This window comes from Alosa alosa, chromosome 12 (genome assembly GCF_017589495.1).
Source record: "Alosa alosa isolate M-15738 ecotype Scorff River chromosome 12, AALO_Geno_1.1, whole genome shotgun sequence".
Classification (NCBI taxonomy): Eukaryota; Metazoa; Chordata; class Actinopteri; order Clupeiformes; family Clupeidae; genus Alosa; species Alosa alosa.
In genome coordinates, this window is record NC_063200.1 from 4,495,841 (window position 1) to 4,521,640 (window position 25,800).

At 45.2% G+C, this 25,800-nt stretch overlaps 1 protein-coding gene across 1 annotated transcript in view; it reads left to right on the forward strand.

Annotated features, from left to right (window-relative positions):
* The first annotated feature begins 8,292 nt into the window (after positions 1 to 8,292).
* The window catches only part of rai14 (retinoic acid induced 14), a 56,062-nt gene continuing 38,554 nt past the window's right edge, over positions 8,293 to 25,800 (forward strand). Inside the window, 2 exon segments of the mRNA XM_048258806.1 lie at positions 8,293 to 8,621; positions 9,355 to 9,424. Coding sequence (XP_048114763.1) covers positions 9,389 to 9,424 — 36 coding nt within the window. The 5' untranslated portion in view covers positions 8,293 to 8,621; positions 9,355 to 9,388.

Genomic DNA, 25,800 nt, shown 5'->3' on the forward strand with positions numbered 1-25,800 from the left:
CTTGTAAATAGCGGAGATTGCTCCCGGTTCAGTCTCTCACCTTGATCGCCTCATCTGAGACCTGTGAGACGTGGAGTAATGCGATACTTCACTACTTTCTTGCTTTTGACTGCGCTTGTTAGTCTGCATGTGGCAGTAACCTGTGTTTTTTCAGGAAACTTTGTTTAACTTGTTGACGCTTTCCTGAGTTCAATTCCCATACCGCACGGGCGGAGGGGCTAGTGTGAGCCTGCTGCCTGCGTCACAAGACTGCTGCAGGCTGTCGCTTCAGTGTTATTTCCCTTTGTGTGTGCCAGGCTTCGGTTGTTTTTGTTAACTACTGTGTACCTGGCTGTTCAAGGGCTAGTGGGGCTTGGTGTGAGCCTGCTGTGTGCTGCTCACAGACCGCGCAATGAACCACCGTATTATTTCTGTTTACTACTCTGGCACCCAGAACCTGTGTGGGCCTGATCACGATATGTGCTCGGCCGCTTAGGGCGCTACTGTTACTGTGTGCTTCTTGATAGTTTTGTTGTTGTGTGCTAGGCTACTTGAAAAGGTAAGTTTAGCTGTTTGTGCCTGCTAGGTGCAGTCTTGCACGAGGTGCGGGCTGCTGTGTCTCTTTGCCAGTTGTCCACTAGTGTACGCCGGGCGCTGCGGCGCTCATGCACTGGTGGCCGCCTTCTTTGTACATCTGTTTATACCCCGCGCCGCTGTCCGCAGCTAGCTGGGCCAGTGTGAGCCTAAGTTGCGTCCGTCCGCGACGCTGCTTCAGGCCACCCGTACTGGTATTACACCACTGGTGTATCTCTTTACGGGCTGCTGCTTGCAGACCCAGTGCTGAACGCCAAGGTAAGTGCCTTATTGTATTGTATTGTATTGCATTGTGTTTTCTGTGATAGGCTATGGCGCACACTACTGCAGAGTCTGCAGGGCCAATGATGGCCCCCAATGATGGCATAGAGAGTGTCCCACTTGCCTTGGGGCGCCCCACCTCCTGGAGGATGTCGACAGCCCCTGCAGCGCAGCCTGTGACCTTCCTAGGGAGGAACGGTTCCGCGGGGCTGACCAGGCATGTGGACACGTGTGTGAGGGCAGATGGGACAGGCGGCGCTCACCCGACCGACCGTCCCACTCTCATAGGCATGGCCGTAAGCATACGCACAAGCGTAAATGGGACTGGCTGAAGGGTCTCCAGGGCACGTCACCCTCTTCTCTGCCCCCTGGCCAGGACGGTCTCTCCTCATCCAGGCCTGAGAGCCATGGTGCGGATGTTGATCTGGGTGATGTAGATGTGCTGTCACTCCATGCCCCTTGCTCTATGATTGATGACGTAAGCGGGGACGGCCTCCTGGAGGAGCTACATTCAGACATGGTGGAGCCAACGGATGAATCCACGGTGCCGGGGGAGGTCCCTGTCGGCTCCTTGATGTCATGGGTGTTGAGTGCCTCCAAGATCCTGGGTCTTCAGGCCCCTATGCCAGACATGGCTTCCCTTGGGGGCGTCTGGGAAGGCGTCTCGCACAATAGCCCACCACCCTGTATACCCGTGGCAGAGGATTACACGAAGGTGCTGCGGACAGCATGGGGTAAGTCGCTACAGCGCCCCTAATTCAATCCAGGTTGCCGTCAGCTGGCAAAGGCTGCCTATCCGGCCGACTCAGGGCTGCCGCCTGGACTTCCCTGGGGCCTGCCAATGCATCTCCCAATCCACGCTGCCCGCGTAAGGAGTGTGCCAAGACGGACCGTCTCATCACTCACTGCTTTGACGCATCAGCACGGGCAGCCCGATGGGCAACGCCTGGCTATCACTCTGGCGGCTCTGCTAAAAACGATGAGCCCGAGGACCATGATGCAAGGGCCCTGGTGGATGCCGTGACTGTCAGCCCACTCCCAGCTGACGCCAAGTGATGTGGGAGTGCTATGGCCTCTGCGGTGCTGTGCAGTGACAGGTGTGGCTTGCCCAAACCTCTCTCCCTGATGCCATCAGGAAAGACCTGTTAGGTCTCCCCGTGGTGCCTGGGCATGTGTTCCATCCAGACTCCCAGGGGTGCTGGACAGAGGGAACAGGCTGGCGCTTCTAGAGAAACTGGTCAGCGTGTGTGCCACAGGCGGGCTCCGCTTCCCCACAGGGCAGCATCAGGTAAGTATGGGCGGTGGCAGCCGCCCAACACCACAGGTGAGTATCAACTATGCTGCCCCCGCTGGCCGGGCGCTTCTGCACCAGACCAGAGCTCAGCCGAACTCCCTGGCCCAGAGGACAGCGAAGACCTCGGCCCAGGTGGCGGTCCTGCCTAGGGGATCCGGGCTGCCAGTCGCTTGCCCTTCCCAGCTGTCCAGGACCTCCTGGGAAGGGATTGTGCCAGACTCTTGGGTTGTGGCGACGGTGACTCACGGTTACCGCCTACAGTTTCGACGGCGGCCCCCTACGTTTTCAGGGGTCAAGATGACGTCTGTGAAAGACCCCCTTTTAAATTCCGTGCTTGTCAAGGAGGTCCAGGAGTTGCTTCTGAAAGGGGCCATCTCAGAAGTACCGCCGCACGCACAGCACACTGGGTTTTATTCCAAATATTTTATTGTTCCCAAAAAAGACAGAGGTTACCGGCCGGTCCTCGACCTCAGGCCCTTGAACCAATACCTCAAGGTGCTGTCATTCAGAATGGTCCACACTGGAATAGTGATTCGGTCCATCCAGGAAGGGGAGTGGTTTACGTATCTGGATCTAAAAGACGCGTACTTCCACGTCCCTATCTGCCCAGCACACATGTCCTTCCTCCGCTTTGCCTTCCAAGGCAGGGTGTTCCAGTTTTAGGTCCTCCCATTTGGCCTTTCACTGGCCCCCAGAATTTTTACTTGCGTGGTGGCAGCCGCGCTAGCCCCCCTTCAGGCCCGGGGCCTAAAGATCCTACCGTAACTAGACGACTGTCTAATTTGTGCCCCATTTCAGGTGCAGGTGGTGCACGACACCGAAGCAGTTCTGACCCATATCCAAGCCCTGGGTTTTTACAGTCAACTGGAAAAAAAGCAATTTGCAGCCCCGCCAGCAGGCGGATTTCCTTGGTGTCCTCCTCGACTTGGTCAGCATGACGGCGTCTCTCACTCCACGGAGGGCAGACAGCTTGACCGAGGCTCTGACAGGCTTTCGGCTGGGCAGACTGGTCACCGCCCACAAAGTCTAGCGGCTGTTGGGCTTAATGGCCGCGGCAGCTGCGGTACTGCCATTGGGCCTGCTGAAGGCACGCCCCTGCAGTGTTGGTTCATTGCCTTTCAGCTCCACCCGAGAGACGACAGGCATGTGAAGTTGCGGGTGTCTCCTGCTTGCATCCGAGCCCTGTGTCCTTGGAGGGACAGGAGGTTCTTACTCCAAGGGGTTCCACTGGGGGGCCTTCCTCACAAGAGGCAAGTCATCATGACAGATGCTTCTCTGACAGGCTGGGGAGCTGTCTGGGAAGGGCTGTCAGCGAGGGGTGTGTGGCCTCCCTCCTGGACGTCAGAGCACATCAACGTTCTCGAGCTGAAGGCCATCCATCTCCCTGCGGAGGTTCCTGCCAGGGTTGCGAAGCCAACATGTTCTGGTGAGGTTAGACAGCACCTCGGCGGTGTATCATGTCAATCACCAACGCGGCACGAGGTCCCGGCGGTGCCTCCAGGTGGCGGAGGAGTTGCTGTCATGGGCATGGCCACGTCTGGCTCAGGTCCTGCGGAGGATCAGGGAGGGCCGACACACAGTTCTGCTGGTTGCTCCACGGTGGCCGGCGAGGCCTTGGTTCCGCGACCTTCTCCGGCTCCTGCAGGGTCAGCCATGGCAGTTACCCTGCCAGGCGGATCTTCTGTCCCAAGCAGACGGGCAGATCTGGCATCCGAACCCAGGTGCCCTGCGCCTGTGGGTTTGGCCCCTGCAGAGTCCGTCATTGAACAGCTAGCTGAGTCTGTGCAGGAGACTCTGAACAATGCCAGGGCTCCTTCTACTAGAGCTTGCTATGCACTCAGGTGGAGGATCTTTTCGGATTGGTGTGCCAGCTTGGGTCTTGAGCCAGCAGTTTGCCCTGTGCCACAAGTTTTGCGCTTCTTGAAGTCCTATTTGGATCAAGGCAAGGCGGTCAGTACTGTGAAGGTTTATGCCTCGGCCATTTCAGCCTTTCACCAGGGTGCAAATAACAGACCCTTGGGTAGGCATCCACTGATTGGTCAGTTTTTAAAAGGGGCCCGCCGGTTGCGTCTAGTTTGCACTTTGCGGGCACCAAACTGGGATTTGCACACTGTTTTGATGTCACTTACTGAAGGCCCGTATGAGCCCATTTTAGATGCAGATCTGCGATCTTTGTCTCTTAAAACTTGCTTTCTCCTGGCTCTTTGTTCGGCCAAGCGTCGGGAGCTGTGCGCCCTCTCCGTCAGCGAAGACTGCCTGAGGTGGCAGGCAGGGGCCACTGGCGTGTCACTTTGGCCTAATCCAGCCTTCCTGCCTAAGGTTCTAAGTCAGCAGTCTATCAACCAGGTTCTGGAGCTGACCCAATTCCAGCCGTCTGCTGCCTCACAGGCAGAGCGCAACAAGTTGCTCACTCTGTGCCCAGTCAGGGCTTTGAGAGATCTGGCCCGTACGCAGTCGTTAAAGAGGGAACACACTCAACTTTTTGTCTGTTATGGAGCGGCGAAGCAGGGGCTACCGCTTTCCAAACAGCGGCTGTCACATTGGCTGGTTGAGGTTATTTCCCATGCCTACCGGGCTCGGGAATGCCAGTCCCTTCGGTACAAGGGCTCACTCCACCAGGAGTATGGCTACGCCTTGGGCTGCCAGGGGTACCAGCAAGCGATATCTGTGCAGCGGCTTCATGGGCTTACTTGCACTTTTACCAGGTTTTATAGGGTGGGCGCCACTCGCCCAGCTCCGGTTGGCGACGCTGCCCTCATGTCCGTGGGTCGGCGAGGTTTTAATGGTTAGCTTAGAGCTCCTCGCGACTTTTTGGTATGTGTCATCCCTTTTAGACCGTAGTGATGGTCAGAGTGAGGTCGAACAGATCGTAGTTACGCATGTAACTATGGATCTGTGAGACTGAGGGATGACCGTCACTATCCTTGTCGCTCAGACCATCCTGAGGTGCTCAAGGTAGGAGACTGAACCGGGAGCAATCTCCGCTATTTACAAGCTCGAGTCGTTCTGCTTCCGGAGGTCATGGGCATGACTTTGTTGACATATGGTCTCGGTGATAGGCAGAACGAAGGTGATCATTCCTTTTTTAGACCGTAGTGATGGTCATCCCTCGGTCTCACAGATCCATAGTTACATGCGTAACTTACGTTTCATTACGTTGGTGACGTACATCGCTCGAGACGAGAGATGTAGTCCACTGAGCGGATTCGCACAAAACCAACATAACTTTTGAAGTCTATCGAAAAACAGTACTTTCTTGACGTGAAAAATTATCTTTTAAATTCACACACATCATATGTGAAATTCGTTGCACAATTCAAACTGGACCAAAAAAGAATTGTTATCTCCATTAACTCCTGTTCATATTTTTTTGAAAGATAGGTCCCATGGACCGGAAGTAGAAGGGCGTGACTTCGGCTCTCTATATGTGATATCGGTTAAACATGGCGGTGATCTGACATTCAGCCATTCGTCCGATTTGTCCCCATAGAAAGCAGTGCCAGTGGTCAACGCTGCATGGTTTCATATCTGGAAACAACTGACGGAGAATCCATGGGAGATTGACTGCCGCAATTCTCCGAATGAATATTGTAAAGTGTAATATCGTTGTGTTGTTAAATTACAAGGCTTCCATGAGAAGTGGCCGTTGATGAAACGTGGCTGTGCTATTCTAAATATTGAAAAATTTATTTTAAGTGGGTATACTGAATATTTTAGGTGGGTATACTGAAATAACCAAAATTTTGAGGTGGGTATACGGCGTATACCTGCGTTCTACGTAGACTACACCACTGCGCACGCATGCACGCACGCACGCATACACACACACACACAGGCAATTTTTTGGACAGACGAACAGACAAGTTTGTGCAGACACACACATAAATACTCACAGGCATATATGTACATACTGTACAAACATACACACACATATGCACCCAAACATACAACTGGCAGTGCACAGCTTATCGTTTTGTACAGGCACACACACACACACACACACACACTTTGGCCGTGCATACAACTTGTACAGACACATACACATTTACACATATGCACACATGCTACATGCACACAGGTTAATATGCAGACATACACACATATACACAGAAACATATGCATGCTTTATTGCCTTAAGAAGACCCTGCTGGGTTTAAACGTTGCTTTTCTTTAAATTAAACTCCGGTGTGAGGACTTTCTGTTTTATTTTTACTATATACACATTTGCACACTAGTAAACATTGTTAATGTACACCATATAGTGTTATGTTACAGAGTGGAAAGTGGGCAACACAAAGCTACACAACATGACTCAAAGAAGTCCGCATCGAAGCGTGTGCTTTGAAGTTGCTAGGTGTGCATTCACCTTCATGCGCACACACACACACACACACACACAGAAGATGTAAGACTTAATGTTTACAAAGAATTTACAAAGAGTTCACAACACCATGCGTACCATATAGCATTATGCGGTTAATCTAGTTTAGAATTAAAATAACAGAAACATTTTCAGAAAAGAGGCCTATATAATGTATAATATAGAACCTATACCTGCAACAAAAAATAATTTCCCCAATTCCAGTTTTAGCCAGTTCTACATTATCAAGATAAACGGTTTGTTTATCACCAATTTGCAATTCTGTTTGTAGTTGCTCAGCTGAAAACTGTTGCCCTATGCTGTTTGGGCTACTTCAGTGTCTGAAGCATTTGGATTTGTGAGTTTGCATGGTGTAAGCAGCCAGAAATAAATAACTTTTTCATGAAACACACTGGTCTGCTGTTGTCCAGACTGAGACATCAAGGCTATTTCACAAAACAATTCCATGAAGAAGACGCTACAATGGTGTTCATAGTGCAAACTGGGTGTGCAATTTAAGGCTATGAGGAGTGGAAGGCCATTTACTCTCTGAAAGAACTGTCTTAAAGGTTCTCAGCTGGCAGCTCCACAAAATAGACCTTCAAAAACACCAGTGTCATGTTCAATCGTGCAGAGACAACTCAGGACTACAGGTGTTCCAGTCCTGGTGTTCCTGTTTTGATCCCAAAATGAAAAGATGGTGGGGGAAAGCTTGATGCCATCTGACAAATGAAATGTCAAAAATAGGCAGGGCTGTAATTGCTGCAATTGGGGAAAAAGCAGATTCTTTCATGAAAGCAATGTCTCTCAAAATTGCACAAAATTGCTCTTTGAAGTAGAAATGTTTGTTATCAATTTGATTACATTTCCAGATCTCTCAGGAAATAGACTACAGCCTCTTCACAGACAGTATTTTCCGGACCATCTGCTTTATCCGCCAGGTGAGACGGCTATCTTCTTAGTGCCCGTGGTGCGCTTTACTTTGGAAAGCGCTGTATGTATCTAAAGTGATCTGTGTCAAATCAATAGAGCAGTACTACCATCTACTGGGCAGACCGTACACACAGTTCATTTGGATTCAGTTAGAACAAGTTCCAATTAGTATACTTCATTAAAAAATGCTATGGCATGCTATGTACAGTAGCCTATGGTTTAGCCTGTCTGCACTACTCTTCTACAGGTCAAAGGGGTAGGCCTACAGTATTGAGGATAACTGGATCTTGAATTTAGATAGATAGATACTTTATTGATCCCCAGGGGAAATTCAAGAATTTGCAAACACATTATATTCCTCACCACATTCACATAGGCAACATTTTAGTTGGACAAATGCGTGAAAAAAAAAAAATAGGTTGGGGGCATTGGATATTGACACTGCATAATTATTCATAATTATTAACGATACCCTGTGTCTTGGCTTGGCACTGGGCCTACAGACCAGAAAAATACAATTTCATTCTATTACATCAGTAGGCTACCAGGGCTCTTGTTATGGGCATGCACCAAATTGTTTCCCGTAGGCTACCAAATGTGTCAATATTCTATGTAGTTCACCTCCTCGGCCGCGCAACCATCTTGGGTCCATTGGATTTCCCAAGCTGCGTAGGCTACTGGTGAGGAAGAAACCTATTAAACCTGAATGATCATGTGTTTTCGGTTGTCTATCCTACTTCACTGCACAGCCCTTGTATGCTCGCATAATAGCGTCTAGTCCACCGGACTTGATGAACAAAACATTATATCAGTAGGGGAAAGGATAAAATCACGATGGTCCGAATCCGTACAAGCTACTGTACACCGTCCGGGAACGGTGTAACATTTCATCCAGTCACGAGGACACAGGGGAGATGACGTCATGACTTACTAGGGGAACAATCGGAGGGAGAGAGCGCCACTGAGCAGGCTGCAGGCAGGCCACCTCAATGGACTCACTGATGGCTAATGCGTTTAGCTAGCATAGTCCAGCCTCACGGACCTGCCTGTTTCGTCCAGCGCTGTTCATAATTTACCGTTTCCCTATGCATGTAAACATTTGAGCTGAATTAAATGTCGCGTAGACTAGTCAGCAAGGGCTGAAAACTATCATCTGCACCAAATCGCACAACTCTTTGTCGCTGAACTTTTGTTAAGTGGGTAAGTGTACAGAATCTGGAAAACACTTTTCCCAGCATGATTGTTAGGCTACCACTTTTGTATGACTAGTGGGAAAGCTTCCGGTAGCTGTAACAAAGTTCAGTTCATTGTGCTCAGGATACGTGAAGGAATGTGAGCCTGTTACATTTGTTCCTTCAGTAGTTCTCTTGTGTTATTATAGATGCTTTGTATGCTACTTGGTTACTGAATCGCTGGTCCTTACCCGAACTATGAGTAGGCTATAGATTATATACAGTTATTCGCTCGCATCACTGCATCACTCTCTAACGTTAATTCATTTAAAAACTTTGGGCGCTCCCATTGCATTTATTCACAGTGGACTGTGCGCCTTTTGAATATGTTTCTCATGCTTTATTAGATTCAAGAAATGATTTGTGCACCGCCGGCGACCATATTACTTCCCACCACTTTTTAAAGAACTCTCTGCAGCGCTTTCACACTGAGACCAAGAATATTAAATGAGTTTGTAAACTGGCTACTTGGCCCCAGGCTCGCTTGCCACAAATGACGAATAGTCCCAGGGTGCCTGTTTAAATACAATGCTGCTTATGCCGTTTCTAAACCGCCCCGGTAAAGTTGCAGTGCCTTCTTCTAGTTCTGTATTCAGTAACTATATCTGGTGGTGAACAATCTTCACTTGTAACAAGACAGTGAATGGTGTAGAGATTTCCCAAGGGACACAATGTTGATTATATGATATTTTTTGCCATAGACCGTCTGGACTGCCTCAAACTGAATGGACTAACATGAAGAGCCTGAAAGCAAAGTTCAGGAAAACTGATGTGAGTAACTGTTCTCTTTCCTATATAGTTTATGAGTTTATGATCTGACCCTTGCTTTAAGTCTCAGTGGCAGTCACCTCACAGAGACACACAGTGTTCAGCAAGGAGTTACAGTGAATTTAAATTCGCCATGATTCAGTGTGATTCATAAGTCAGGAAAAATCCTCCACCCAGCTCATGGACTACATCCTGTGAGTCATTTCTGCTGTACATCCAGTGAACCTGATCTTCAAATGGATAGAGCAAAGTCTTGCTCTGGTAGCAAGTCATTTAAACAAAACAAAAAAAACTCCCTGTCCTTGTATTCAAGATGAAAGTGAACGGGAAACCCTGCTGTTGGTTTCCTGTGAGACGGAGTGTCTTCCCATTTGTTCTTAGTAGCTGTCACCAGCAAGAAAATTCCAGGGCTAGTGGCTGGATTCCTTGGAGTTTGACTCATCAGACTATGACCATAATGGAACACCAGCAATCTTGAGGAGGAGAATGTGGTTTTTATATGATGAGACACTAAAAATCTTAATTGTGTGTTAGGAATGTTCTTAAAAGGTAATGATCTGTTATAGCCTATAGACATCCTACTCAAACCTTAATTCGAGTGACCAGTGTACAAAATATGAAAGCACCTCCTGTCATCCACTTACTGTCATCCCTTGATTTTCAATTGGTAAATGTTAGGGAGTGTGTTGCTCTTGAAGTTGCTGAATGTTTCAAGCATAGATATGAATGTTCTACGTACATGGTTTGAAGTGTTCCCCAAACTAATACGCCACCACTGTTGTTGCCAATAATTATTTTTCCATCTGAAAGATGGTGGTCGGGGCATTATTATCACTGAAAATTGTAACAGAAAATGGTAATCAGTGTTTTTTTAGGCAGTATAGTCCGTTTGCTGTTTTTCGGCCATAATGTAATAGTGGGCTTATTTCAGAGTAACGGTTGCTTGGAAACCATTTTAGTCAGTACAGTAGATTCAAAGTACTTCCACCCACGTAGCTCTGAGTCTGGTCTCTGGCTTTTGCCGTGAATTGTTACAGAAGGATAATACATTGGGCTGATTACAGAATAACTAACAGAGCATTGAAATTGTTATAACTCCGTTAGATATACTGTAAATATCAGATGTCTAAGGACCTTGTAGATGCTTAACACCCTCTTGTGTTAACTGTACAACAACTGTGTTGGTGTAGTGAATTCCATGCCTCTGGTCTGATAGTTCAGTTTTTCGCCAATAAATGTCATGCATTCGGTTTGGCTAAAGTGCTTGCCAGTAAGACCAAAGACATGGGCCAAGTATACTGTGTGTTGCCAGCTGCGTTTTAACAGCACCATCAGAGAGGGGGGAGAAAAAGGTATCCTTACTATTTAAGGCTCTGTGTGTCAGCCTTAGGCCTCGGGTGCTTTTTGACCAAAAGTTTGCGTACACAAAAGATTGCGTTCTGAACGAAACCTTACCCAAATACTATGCGGGCACTATTCTGAATTCTGTGGTGTTACTGGAGTGCAGACCACAGAATTCAGACCCAGGGTTGTGAATAAAGCTGGCCTTGCATGCTCATGTTCAGTCACGTACTGGAGCTATACAACCGCTTCTAGTGTTGATGATGAGAATACTGCATCTCGCAGGCCCATCACTTTTTTATCCCTGGCCCTAATTGCACTGGAATCTCTTTAACCCTTAGAACCGATTGATTGACGAAAAGGCAAAAACACACCCTTTCTTCTCTGTTACATTGCTCCGGAACTGTTCATCGCAACGAGATGAAACCTTTATTGCGTGACAGAGCAGAAGTGGGGCTTTCCAACGAGACTACACACTTGTCTGTACGATCAAGTATGAAAATTAAAAAAAATCATGAAATTAAATCAAATTGCATCATATTTACAGTCTATACTTCTCTGCGTTCACCTGCGCACCCACTCTCGTTTGAATTACTCGCAAACCCGTGATCGCATGGCAAGCATATCAGATGAAAGAGGAGACACAGGGCTATCCATTGATACCATGTATATCGATCCTCCTGGCTTATAAAAACAGACGAAGTGACTGCAAAATAATAACGTTATGTACACAAACCAACGCTGCACACCCATTACTCTGGTTTGAATTACTTGAGGACCCGTGATCTGATAGATATGTGGCATATCAGATGAAAGAGGAGACCCAGAGACTCAGAGCTATCATTTGATACCAAGTACATCATGGGTTATAAAACAGACGAAGTGACAGCAAAATAATAACTTCATATAGCTGGACTTACCCCACGTTTTTTCTGTTTTTGTGGCAAAGCATGTTTATAATCCAACGCTATCGTGTGTTTCTCTATTGCAAAGCATGTTCATAATCCGGTTTTGAGATCCTAGCAAATTCCTGCATGTCATCCAATTCAAGGCTCACATAGCATCCCAATTTGTTCAACAAAGAAACACCTTTTTTGCCTTTACTTTGTTCATGGCAATGCAGTAAAAAGTTGAGAATCATTATGAGTGCATACACCATAGGCACGCAGGCTAACACGCAACCTCGGGTCAAGTCAGGTCAGATCAGTTCTTGTCACAGATATGGAGCGCAGAAAGGTCATTTTTCATCACTAAATAAAAAATGGCATTTATTTCCGTAAATCACACACCATATTTCTGTTAATTGCTCAGCCCCAGAGTATCCCTCCAACATGGCAATTGTATTGCCCCGATTCAGGACAGTCTGCCCTACACACACATGAAATGCATGTAGAGCTATGAACTTGCTGTGGTGAGATACATGTCGAAATATAAGATTTTTATAATACGCTTTTTATATTTTAATTCTTTAAAAATCTAAATAAAATCAATGCTAGTACTAATACATGAAATGATTACTAATACATGAAATGCCTAGACTCTGCTGAAAAAAACAATACATAATATGTCTGTGTGGCACTTACAATGACCAGAATAAATAAAAATAATCCTTATGAATAAAGGTAGTGAAAATGCCCTAAAAACAGCTTAGGGTTCTAAGGGTTAAGGGTCAGCGTTTCACTCTTCAGTGAAACATGGGTTCTGGAATGGCAAAACATTTCACTTTTTAGAGGAGAAGTAGTCTAATGGCCAAACAATTCCCAGATGAAATGTATCGGAGAAGCATGAGTATAATATGTGCATACCACTAGCTCAGGGGTCTTGTAGATTGTCAAAAACGTTTTTGTTACGAGACCTTTTTCTGTTTCTCATTGTGTAGTCACACCAGTTCATCCCCTCCCTTGAAAATATTTAAGCAGACCTTTGTTCAGTCTCACGTACAATTCCACAGGCCTTGCCAGCCAGTAGATGCTGGCCTAGATTGAAAGGAAAAAAAATTATGCATATAAAGTAGGAGATTGCAGGAACAATTTGGAGCTGTGTGTGTGTGTGTTCCCCACAGAATGCTTGTAATGTGGCCAGCGTTATCAGTCCAGGACCCCCTGGTCTGCACCCTGTTTAGACTGGGGAACCTTCTGTGTGATGAAGCAGTGCCCCATTAAACCGTGCTACACATATATTAAATATTTATAGGTCCTTGTCCCTCTCTCTCCTTTGGTCCAAGTTTACTCTGTGAATTGTTTTGAAGTTGTTTTCCTCCTCTTTCTCTCTCTCTATCTGTTTTTGTTCTTTCTTTCATCTGTGATTCATTATTTGTGAAAGCACTGAGACACACAAACACACAGGCACACACACACCTACATCCCACACAAAACATCTTATTCAGTATGATGTAATTACGCTGTTTATTAGCATGACAGCATTTGGTTTGGAGCACCGACATTTCAGCAGCCAGTTCACAGAGACAGCAGAGACATTTCAGCAGCCAGTTTACAATGCAGGACGTTCTCTCCCTTCCATATCTTTGTCCTTGCCTTTGTCTTTTTCTAATTTCTTAACGCTGATTCTAATTCTTTTCATTATCACAGGCAAACATTCATTTTAAGCATGTATTTTAAGCAGATATATTTGCTTTAGATTTGACATGAGGATGTATTGTACAGTGGAATGGTTTTTGAATATTTCAAGACAAAGAGGGGTTTTGGTGAAAGTTCTTGAAGTTTGAAGCTTACTTAAAGTTTTCAGAGAGCAGTCTCTCAGACCTTGTAATGTTTTGACAGTGTGAACCACGGGCAATGTGTTGGTAAGAAAGTAATGCGGCACCACCAGGAATCTCCTAAACCCAGCCGTGGTGACCATGCCAACCACATGCCAGCCTTTTTTCATCTACTTTGGCCTTTTCTGTGTCAAATTCCATCATCACTTTTGAAGGATTTTGAACAGGGCTTAAGAGCTGTGTGGAGCCACTGACATCTGTTACGTCCAGAGAATACTTTTATGCGGTGACAGTTGGGCTCACTCCCTATTGTTCTTTACAAAAGGGACACATACTTGCAGTAATGTCTATGTTTTTTGATAAACTTCACACTGTCGGTATGGGAGGAATTGCCCTTTAACTCAACTCAGGCAATAGCTGGCCAAATAAAGAGGATGAGATCATCGTAGACCTTTTAGGGTAGCATGGGAGGCCAGCCTGGGAGTGAGGAAGGCGGCAGTGTTGTCTCGAGGGCGATAAGTAATTGTGAATGTAGCGTGCGCTTTGAAGGCTTGGCACAGTTACCTCATCAGTCAGACATGGGTGAAGGGTGATGCGAGTAGATAGATAGTCTCTCCAGTAAGGATACCTCTCTCTTGGTAAGGGAGTTTTTCCTTGCCCCTGTTGCTCTTGGGTGCTCCTTGTTGGTGCCCCCCACCCAATCCCAATCCTCCCCCAACCTTTTTATGCAGCCCTTGCCACTTAATCTACTAAACCCCTCTTCTACTGCACTTTTACCCCCATTAATGCACAAATAGGCTGACACCAGACATAATTTCACTGCATTTCTTACTTCCAGTAACTATATGCATGTGACAATAAACTTCCTTGTATCCTTGTATCCTTGTATCTCCACCAGCAAGAGGGAAAAGGGGAAAACGCTCCACTTCTCAGCCTCCTAGCAAAAACCGCGAGCCTCCGCTCTGTTCTAGCATGCACTCTCTCTTGGTTTCCTTCACAGCTCTCTGACTCATTCCCATGGCAGCCTTCTAACTAAGTTCATCTGGCTGCACAGCAGACAGACTATACTGTATTTAATTCTCTCTCTATCCCCCTATCCGTGATTGACACTTGAGCAGAACCCAGCTCTTCCACAGTGCCATGCCTGAAAGGGAACTGTCCTTGCGCATGCTGGGACCATTTATATACTTGTTAGTGCACTCTACATGGGGGCAGCCGGGGCACGGTCAGAAATAGCTGGCTGCATTGACAGGGACAGCTGTAAATAAATTTACTTTTATTTGACTGTGTAAGATTCAACATCGCCATTACATTTCCAAACATTGCCATTGAACAATCAGCTCTCCCAACTTAGACCAGTTTTGAGACTGGTAGTATTTGTTGACAAAAAAAGAAACGTTTCAGGTGACTAATAGCAGTAGGTCTGGCAGCGATGCAAGAAAGCAAAAGAGAATGGGAACAACAGGCGCTTGCCTTGAGCATTATCCTCTATTAGCCTGCTCCCAGCTGTCTCACCCTGAGGGATTAACAGAGGCTAGTCTCAGCATGGCAAACCCCCTTTATGTCTCAGTCTCGAGGCCTAATTCATGTGTCTGCCTTGGATTATGCAGTACTGTGCATCAACTCTGTCAACACAGCTGTCTGAAATGCTTATTTGTTACATATTCTGTGTTGTGTTGTCTAGACAACACTCTTTTTTGGAGTCTTTAACCATCTTTTTAGATGGATTTTTGCTTACTGTATGTCTAATTATGACCGCAGCGAAGCGGCGGTCATATAGGTTTAGTCAGATTTTTTTTTTTTTTTTTTTTTTTTTTTCGCATGCCCAAATTTCCGTCAAGGGTTTCCGGGACACTGAAAGACCGGGGTACACGAAACTTGGTGGGCATGTAACCCCACATGGATAGTATGGAACCATCATTTTTTGTTTTGATCTGTAGCCCCCCCACTGGACTGGACCCCCCGAAAGGAGGGTAGGGCAGACACAGTTTTCTGTGAATATCTTGAGAACTGTAGGGCCTAGGATGACCATTTTTTTCCGTATGTTGATCTCAAGGGGCCATGTTAACCCATTTCATGTGCACACATGCACAAACAGATACACACGCACACACATACATTCACAGTAATCATACGTATGACACATACTCACACAGTAGACATATGTACGCATGCATGCAGAGGCACATACGCAGGCACACACAAAGCATGCACACACACACACTCACACATAACATAAACATGTACATGCACACAATTCAAGAATTTCTCAGAATTATGAACAGGCAAGATGAGGGTGGGGTTGTATAAAATGAATTTTACATGTGAAATCCATGAACTAATCATGTTTTGGTACTTGTTGTCTAGCAGATACCAGTGAGAATTGAGTGTGGATAATGCAATTTAGTGAGACAGTTAGAATCATATAGGCCTTTCAGCGTGATTTATTTTTGTGGGAAAAAATGTGCTGGATTGGGCGGCGGTCATATTCTGTACCGCTCTGCGGTACATCTAGTTGTAAGGCCTGTCTGGAATTTAGTTACTATTGTCAGAAGGTTCAAAAGGGTGAAGCTCCCGATAACGTACACATGCTTTCCTCCCAGCATGAAGTAATGATGCAGTCGGCAGATGGAAGATAAGATGGGGAATACAGAGGCCTTGAGAGTCAACGTAGAGATGGCAAACAACAGATACATTTCTCAAAATCCGCATTAACTTTAAATTTAGAACTTTTGGGGCTTCTTGTTTTTACTTATTGTTCATTACAGAAGTCTCTGTGGCGGGTTTTAGATTTTTTTTTGTAAAGTTTTTGTCTGATATTTCTTTCCATCACTTCAGACTGGTTTTATTGCTCATTAAACAATGTCCATTTATGTTAAATGATTTATTTATGATATCTTGGAATGATATCTTGGGTTATTGTTACATTATTCATTTAAATGCACTGCAGTAATTGTAGCCCCCAGACCAAAGTGAAACAGTCTGGAAAGTGTAAGCTTAAGCATTCCAAGTTCAATCATGTATTAATAGAACAGGAAAGGCTATTTGTGCTTCAGGAAGTATAGCGCAAATGCTATTTTTACAGTGCTGAAGGGTTAAGTCTTTGCTGGCCTCAGAGCAGAATGAAATATGACGAAGTACTCAACATTCCTTGTAAGCAGCAACAAAAAAAGAAAGACAGAGTGAGTGACAAAGAAATGATGGCCCTGCTTGTGTTGTCCTTTCACTAACCGTACCTCAGCACAGGCTTGATAAATGTCTTCCCAGACTCTGACCTCATCTGAGAGGCTATACAAGGAACGCCAGCACCAATCCTTTCCTCCTAACTGCTGTGATTTACAACGATTCCCAGCAATGGGTCTCTGTGTTTTTTTTCCCCTGCCCGTACGTGAACTAATGTGAGTTTGAAAGAAACCTACAGAAGGCTCAAGCTTCAGGCATCGCCTTAAGGAACTTAACATGACATTAACTTATTTCAAACAGTCTGGTTTGGCATGGCTGGTTTGTGATTTCTGTTAGGGAAACATTCAGCTTTTGTGAATGTGGAGAGAGATTGTTTTGGCAATGCATAAAAGATCACATCCCGTAAAGCAAGAAGATTTGGTGACGGGGCAGCTTTTCTCAAGTGGATGTAGATGGCTGTCCAAGAGCAAACATGTAGCGTTTGTTTGTTGACCCTTCTTTCTTCCGAGGACTGAAGTATCTTATAGTTTGGTTTGAGCTTCGGAGTAATGTAAACTTGCAGAAGCCATTTTGAACAGTTTAAGCGGTTTCAGCTGTTACACAGCAGAAAAGGAGCATTGTGTTTATTTCGGAACCCTATTCAGATGTTCTGCATTATAAACCCTGGGAATGAAATATGCTCTGTTCTGGAATGGACCAGGGTTCTCGAGTCCCTGCCACCCTCGCAACTCCCAACATGCATCTGTTTTTTTTGGGGGTGGGGGCACAGAGCCTCAGTGCCACACACAACTCTGTCTTCCTGGCCAGACAAGACATGGCACCTTTTCAGACAGCTGGTCCCATTCATTGGAAACGCTGTCTGAAACGTCTTGACTATGGCTTGCAGGTTTGCTCAACGCATCGAGACGAGCTCTCCAGCTTGCTTAGGATGTGTCTCCACACAGTGCTTACCCAGCATAATCATAGGGCTGCTGCTGATTGAGGGGGGCTGAGGGTTGAGGGTAGGGCATGGAGGAGGACTGGAGAGAGAGGGGGAGGGGCAGTGGCAGTGGGGAGGGTGGAGAATCAGATTTATAAGATCAGCCAAGGGATGTGGGTGTGGGTGAACCCCAGACACAAGAGCTAAGGCTTGGAGATGCAGGCAGAAGTGGCTTTAGCAGCTGCTGTTCGTCTGGATGGACTATAAATCCAGACTAAAGGTTTTTTGCCAGGTCTTTTAAGATTTTTTTTTTTTTGCTCCTTGACTACAGAGTGAGGTATTTTGCAACGGCCCATGGGTTTGAACGATTGTGCAGAGTTCCCTTCAGTTAAAGCCAAGTACTTTTGAAGATGCTTTATTTCTGTATTTCTCATCATGGGTTACGTTTTATCATTATGCTGTGTGGTTTTCAAGTCTTAATAAGATTAGAGGAGCTTATGGCTTTGGTGTACTTTCGCCCTGGGGATAGGGGAGCTCTGTTGGGGGTCTCTTGCAGACTAACACACTCTTCTGCAGGCGATTTTAAAAGGAAATACTCACACCCTCCACCCTGTGATCATGGACACCACCTTTTTGGAAACTCTGATTCATTGCTCCGTGTCATGGGTGTCCCAGCATCTTAACCTGACTCTTCTGGGTTGGCAGGTCAAAGCACATACATCCCTCGCCCAACTTTCCCAGCTTGAGCTGCTCAAAGTGAGATGCTGTTAGCACCAGGCTTAGGCAGCCTATCAGCTGGCCTATTGGCTGAGCGCCTAACTGAACATGATATCCAGAGAAGCTTGAAGGGGGCAGACCGTGGTCAGTGTAGTTGCTGATTATTTCCAAGATGTGCCTCCGAAAGTGTACACGAATTGCTGTTTTTGGTATGCTAGTAAAGAGCCTGTGCACAAAGATCATTTATATTGGACGTTGTCCCTTTGCTCTGGAAAGCGTAATGTACTGCGGTTTGGCCAGTGAAATCACTCTCTTCCCATAGTGCATGCACAGAGCAGAGACTTGCTGCCCCCTCCCCACCCCCACCCTCAAATTCCCATGAAGCATAAAAGGGGTTTATGGAAAAGGACCCGTTTAATGGTCTGCTCAAAGTATTTTCATCTCTGCTGTCCCTCTCTCCCCCTCCCTGCTTCCATCCACTCCATTACTGCCATGTTGAGGAAGACCTGGATCTGATAAGAGTGAGGTGTTTACACTGAAGAGTGGGTGTTGGTTGTGTTTGGTGTGCGTCTGCCTATGTACCCTCCCTCTACCGCCACCACCACCACCGCAACCGCCAGAAACATTTACTCAGTCACACACAGAGCCCCCCAGATAATGTTAAGTGTTTCCTGTTTTTCCAGGGGTAGGGGGGGTGCTAGATGTGAAACAACAGAGATCTCTTGTCTTCAATCTGTGTGGGTTTCATTTGCACCAGTGGCTGATGTATGCACACTGGCAATGATTAATAAATGTTTTTCCAACAGAAGAAATGAAACCGGATATCCTTACTACTGAAACTCTCACCAGCAGAAGGAAATGGATTGCACCGTATATACGCTGAACAGCAACGTTTTTTTGTTGTTGAACACGCTTCGACAAGGAGACGTTGGTGCTTGTTCTGTCAGGCATTTATTTGTTTACGCCTCCACTTATCTTTGTGGCATTTTGCAATTTTGCACGCTTGATCCTCCACAAAGCCTAAACTGAATTTGACAGTTGCTTCATCCAATGTTGTGCCACACAATCTGCCACAGCTGTCCTGTTGAAAGTGCAGCCATTACGCAGATTTGGATTGACCTCTCTGATCCAATTCATATGATGCTGATGCATTTGACGAGGTCATCTCATAAGCACAGGATTAGCTGTTGCTCCACATTTTTATTGAGTGCCAATCAGTGTGTTGTAGCAGGAAGGTGGCTGCGGGCCCCAGGCCATCTCACATTTGCAGCTCTCAGTGTGACTATTCTGTATGAGGATCCAGACAGCAAACGTGTTTTCAACGATTTTCCTCACAATGCATAAATCAAAATCTTAATGTATCACACTGAGAGAATTATGGACTTTTTACAGACTATGTTTATCCACAGGAGGCTTGTAGACGTTTTTTTTTTTTTTTTTTTTTATAGGCTCTTTGTCTTTAAGGGAGGATAATTGAACTATCCAGAGGCAATCAACTCAGTGGATGCCCGATGTGCTCTGTATGTCTTAATTTTGTGAACGCAATGAATTGCTTGCTCGCATGCAGCTGCAAAATTGGAGCGTCATTTATATGCAGTCAGACTCTCGGGCCCCTGTGGTTGTGCTCAATCGTTCCCTCTAGCCAGAGAGAAGAACACACGCAGCGTCTGACCTCCATACCTGGGGCATGGACCACTGAGCCGCAACATAAATGCTGAATGAAGGCTTGTAAATAGCAGAAAATGTGTTGTGAAACTGGGAGCTTGGTTTGAGCAATATTAAAATAACTGTACAAGAGAGGGTTAATAAAGAAATCCCAGCTCGTTCTTCAAACAAAGCCTAATCAGACCAAACAGGGTTAAGCAAAACAAACAGTAGGGATCTGCATTTATTTGAATTTGCAAGTTTCCCACCATGCTCTCTCTCCTTTGAAACCTTCTAGGCGATCCACCTTGGTGAATGAGAGTGTAGGGCCAAGAGGTTGGGTTCATTTTATTCCCTCTTTTTTTTTGGTTTCTCAGACGTTGCCTGAATTATGTATGAGCCAGCCAGAAGTTTGGAGAAATGCACTTTGCAATGCTGCAAAAGGTGCTAACCTTTGCCACCCAGTGCAAATGTGAAGTTACTTTTTCCACACTACACTGCTTGGTCACCAAGGTCAGTTAGGATGTTGACCCTCATGAGAAGAGAGGTGCCTTGCTCAAGGGCACTTCAGCTGTGGATGTGGGCATGGGAGAGCAGTGCTCAACCACTTCCCCCACCCACATTTTTCCTACTGGTCGGAGATCGAACCGGCAACCCTTCATTTTCAAGCCCGAAGCCAGTAGGCCACGGCTGCCATATCAGGTTTATTGGCCAAGTATACTTGTATACAAGGAATTTGTGAAAGCTTTGCATTTTACCCATCCGGGGGTAGTATCATACACACACACACACAGACACAGACACAGACACAGACACACACACACACACACAGTGCATTGTCTGGTTGTGACAATGTGTCCATATGGCAAAGGGAAAACCTCAGCAATCAATTTGATGCTCAAGAGGAATCTTGATTTGAAGGATTTTACAGATGTAGAAGCTGATGAGCATGAAGGCAAGAATGGATTTCCTTTCTTGCCTCTACTAGGGAAAGACTGTTGAACGCCTCAGTAACTTGAGATACATGCTATTCACCAAAAAAAGAGACAAGAGAATGTGCAGCGGAACACATCAAGCGTGCACGGCTGCACGTCCTGCTGCGGAGAGCTGCTAACAAAAAAAACACCTCCCGTGTGTACTGATGATCCATCCCTGTTTGGTTGGAAAATAGAGGATGGAATTCCTGTGCCTGTTCATGGCAACACTGACATTGCCCCCTGAAAACAGGTCTACAGCTTGTTGCTTGAGGATGCAAAGCAGTGCCAGCATGCTCCAGGGTCTCTTGCAACTGTCAGTCAGATGGACTACCATGCACCACCTACTGCCACTGCAAAGGTGATGCACAGTGTGCAAATAAAAATTTGAAGATGGTTACACTTTCAGTGGAGGATACTGATGACCGCAAGGGAGAAATGTCTGATTGAATGAATATTGTTTGGAGACATTTGATGTTTGTGATGTATACAAGGCCAGCCTGGCAACATGTTCTGTATATAGCTGCTTTTAGAATTAGAGTACTGCTTTGTTCCTTGTAAACTGTCCATTTAATTGTTGAGGGTTGAGACAGTTTGTTGCTCAGCCTACCATTTCACCTTACCGGACTTTACAGATATTATGTTCTCTGGAGGGACTTGAAATCATTTTTTGCATTTTATATTGACATTGTTGATATTTGTTTGAGAAGAGCTTTCATTTGACACCATACATGATGGGTTTATACAGTAATGTGCATCTATTCAGTAATGTGCATCTATTGTTTTATGGTCAAAAAAAGGGGGCATGGCAGATTATGTCATTAAAAAAATGCTCAAGGGTGCCAGAGTGGCAACCGTCAGATTCTGAGTCTACACCCCCTAAACTATCAATTCATGCAAAAATAAAATTGCATTCGTACCTTATGTCACACCTATCCTGGGGTTCTACCTGACTAGATGCATCATTCCACAAAATGGTTTGTCTTCTCTATCAGGAAGTTATTTAATAAGCTTAACAATAAACATATAGCCTAACTCAAAACAGCTGTTAGGCTTATGTCATTTTGATCTGCAGAAACATGCAGCCATGCCTACATTCTGCTTACTGTACATTAATTATAGGCTATAATATAATATTCAGTTTTCATTATTGAATGCTTAGCTGGAATGATGTTTTTCTCGATCATCCTATTTTTCTTTTTCAGTATATTTTTTTGGGCTTTTTATGCCTTTAATTCGATAGGACAGTGGAGAATGACTGGAAGTGAGTGGGAGAGAGAGTCGGGGTGGGATCCGGAAAGGACCACGGGGCGGGAATCGAACCCGGGTCGCCCAGCGTACGGTGCAGGTGCCCCAGTCAGTTGCGTGGGCCACCTATCATCCTATTTTTAAAGCAGGCCTACCATTTCCTACAAGAATGGCATGCACTGAACTAGTTCAAAGACAATCTACATTCATAATTTAACCCTGCTACCTCTCATACCTTAATAGTGTGTGCTGAAGTAGAAACAAAAGAAAACTGTGTGTACACAGTGTGATTCTGTTTTCTCTGTTCTGTGGGTGACGTGTGAATCTGTTCTGTTTTAGAAACTGTGTAGATAATTAATATAGTTCTATATTTAACCACTGTAAATATAAATTTATAGTAATATATTTCACCACTGTGACTTGGGAATTACTTAAGACTTGCTTGTATCTTGCACATGTGTGATTTACTCCCACCTCTTAAGCTGATTGAGTCATTGTTGGCCACTCGAGTAAGCCTGTTAACTGCGGATGTCTCTCTCTTCGTCCTCCCACTCCCCACCCACAGATGGTCTCAGTTTCACTTTGTACATTATTTGCCTCCTTCGGTGTACAGTATCTTCTCCCCCTTTTTTATGATATGAATTCTACACTGATTGAACTTTGTTGTCATTGCCTGATGCTCTCTGTAGCCCAAGTGTATCTTGTGGATAGTGACTGAGCTGTATGTTTGAGCTCCTGCTCTTGTTGGACGATTGTAAAGCTCTTGATTAGCTCACCGACTCGGTTGTGCATGACGAAGGCTTTATATCAGTATAGGGATATACCTTAAGCATACAGGGTCTGTAGTTCCACAGGGACACTAAAAGGAATAGCCCTCTTGAGTCCTAGTGCTCGGTAGCTTTGGAGTTTTCCTGGCGTTCGGCTCTTAAGGATAGTAGGCCGGGATGCACAGGAATAGCACGAGGTTTTCCAAGGTGGGTCCCTGATGCCGTCTCCAGTTGCAGTACATTCCCAATGGTGACGGACTTCAGCTGTGACCCCTTTCATCGGCTGACCTCTGCGGTCTGCTTTTGGCTCAACCCTCGTGCATGCCAGTGTGAGGTAAACAATCTGCTCTCCTCTCCAGGCACTCAACCATTAGGCTCGATTCCTCCCCCTAATACTCTGCACTTAAACACGACTGGCTGTGTGAGTAGGTTTTATATATATATATATATATATATATATATATATATATATATATATATATATATATATACACACACATACATACATACATACATACACATACACATACAGCGGGGTAAATAAGTATTGGACACGTCAACATTTTTTCCAATGAGGCTATTTGCATGAAATTTTCACCAGACATTAGTATTAACTCAGATAATCCACTCATATAAAAAAATCCAAACATTAATGTCCATAGGTAGAGTTATGTGTAATAAAGTGGAATGACTTTTGAACTATTGAACACGCCTGCTGAAATTTCTTAAATACTTTGTGGAAAAGCCTTTATTCGTAATGACCGCTTTAAGGCATTTCCCGTATGACGAAACTAATCAGTCACAGTATTCTGGTGTGAGTTTGGCCCATTCTTTGAAACAGATAGTCCTTTAATATTGAATATTTCAGGGGTCCCTCTTGTGAATCCTAATCTTTAGTTAACTTCCAAAACTGTTCAATTGAATTGAAGTCAGGGCCTTGATTTCCTTTCTCTGAAACCAATTGAGAGCTTCCTTTGCTGAATGGTTTGGATCATTGTCCTGCTGGAAGGTCTAGCCATGTCTCATCCTCATCATCCTGGTGGAAGTAAAGATTCTCCCAGAACAAAATGACTCCATTCATCATTCCTTCAACTGTATGAAGTCTGCTAGTGCCATGAGATGCAAAACAGCCCACACCATGATGCCACCACCTCCAAACCTCACTGTTGGTATGGTATTTTTAGGGTGATGCACAGTGCCATTTCTCCTCCAAATATGGTGTGTAGTATGACATCTGGAAAGTTCCATTTTGCTCTTGCCTGACCAGAATACATTCTCTCAGTATTTCATAGGATTGTTCAAATGTTGTGTAGCAAACTTTCAACAAGCTTTGACATGTTTTTCTTCAGCAATAGAGTCATGCGGGATGAGCTTGCATAGAGGCCATGGCGGTGGAGTGCATTACCTATGATTTTCTCTGTAACAATTGTACCTGCTGCCTCCAAATCTTTCTGGAGCTTTCTCAGAGTGGTCCTTGGCTCTTCTGACTATCCTTCTCTTCCTGGTCAGAAATCTTGCAAGGAGATCCTGTGCATGGCCAGTTGATGATGCAGTGATGTTTCTTCCACTTGCAGATAATGGCTCCAATACTGCTTGCTGGATGATTCTGAAGTTTTGATGTGCATCTGTAACCAGTTCCATTGCTATGTTTTGCAACAATAAGGTTGCAAAGGTCTTGGGAGAGCTCTTTACCCATCATGAAATGTTTCTTGTGTGACACCTTGGTAATAAAAAACAATACTAACCCATCTTATATCAATTTGCACAGACAGGGGGGACAATTTCTCTAACTACTTATAGATTCCAGTTTGTTCCTTGTCATTCCTCGCCTTTGTGTACTGCTTTTTCTTAGCGTGTTCAATACTTTTTCCCTGTGCCATTCCACTTTTTTACTCATAACACTACTTTTAGACATTAATGTTTGGATTTTTATATATGTGTGGATTACCTAAGTTAATACTAATGTCCGGTGAAAATGTCATGCGAATAGCCTCACTGGAAGTATACTTACTGAAAAAAATGTTGACGTGTTTGGTGTGTTGGTACGTGTATGCTTGTGTTGCTGTATGTACTAGCTAGATTGTTTGTAGGTGGTATACCGACCTCTACATGTGTAGCCACATTGCGTTGTGTTGTGTTGTGTTGTGTTGTTGCAATCAAAGAAGTTGCTTTGCCTTCGGTCTCGTCCAACACATCAGTAAGCTCAACTAGTATACAGCTAACACCCCAAAGCTAGTAGCTGCTAGCGTGAAACAAGAAAAACAAGCATCATTTGTCCTGGTTTGGTGGCTCTGGGGAGGGGGACAAAGAAATGACACTAAATCAACCCTGAGTGGGACATGTCGTGCTGTGCTGTTCCTCCCCCACTGAGAGACCCACTCGCTCCCCTGCAGATTAATTGTGTCTCTGCTGGTGTTCTCCCTCTCCTACTCAACATCCAATAATCACCTTGTAGCTTCTCACCCATGACTGAAGGTGTGTACAGATTCGAGAGGGGTGGGGTGTCTGAATGGCAAGAAATAAATGAAGAAAACTCCTTCATCTTGTCATTTCATGACATGTCTGTGGACAGCGTGTTTCTGGTAGAGGAGCATGCATGAGGTACCTATTGAGGTTGACCTTTATGTCAGGAAAGTTGAGGTCAAACCCTTTTGCCTTTTGGCAGTCAGCGAGGGGTTATTAATGTGGCTATTATTTGAGAAAATGATCCGCAGTTGAGTAGAAAAACAACTTCGGCCTGTTTGTTGATCTTGTTCATTCTTAGAGCGTGAAGCATGGTGCCCTACAGAAATAAAACATCAGCTCATTCTGAAAGGGTAGCAGTGACAACCTCTCCTTTTTAATAGGCCTGTTACTTCCATGGCAGCTGA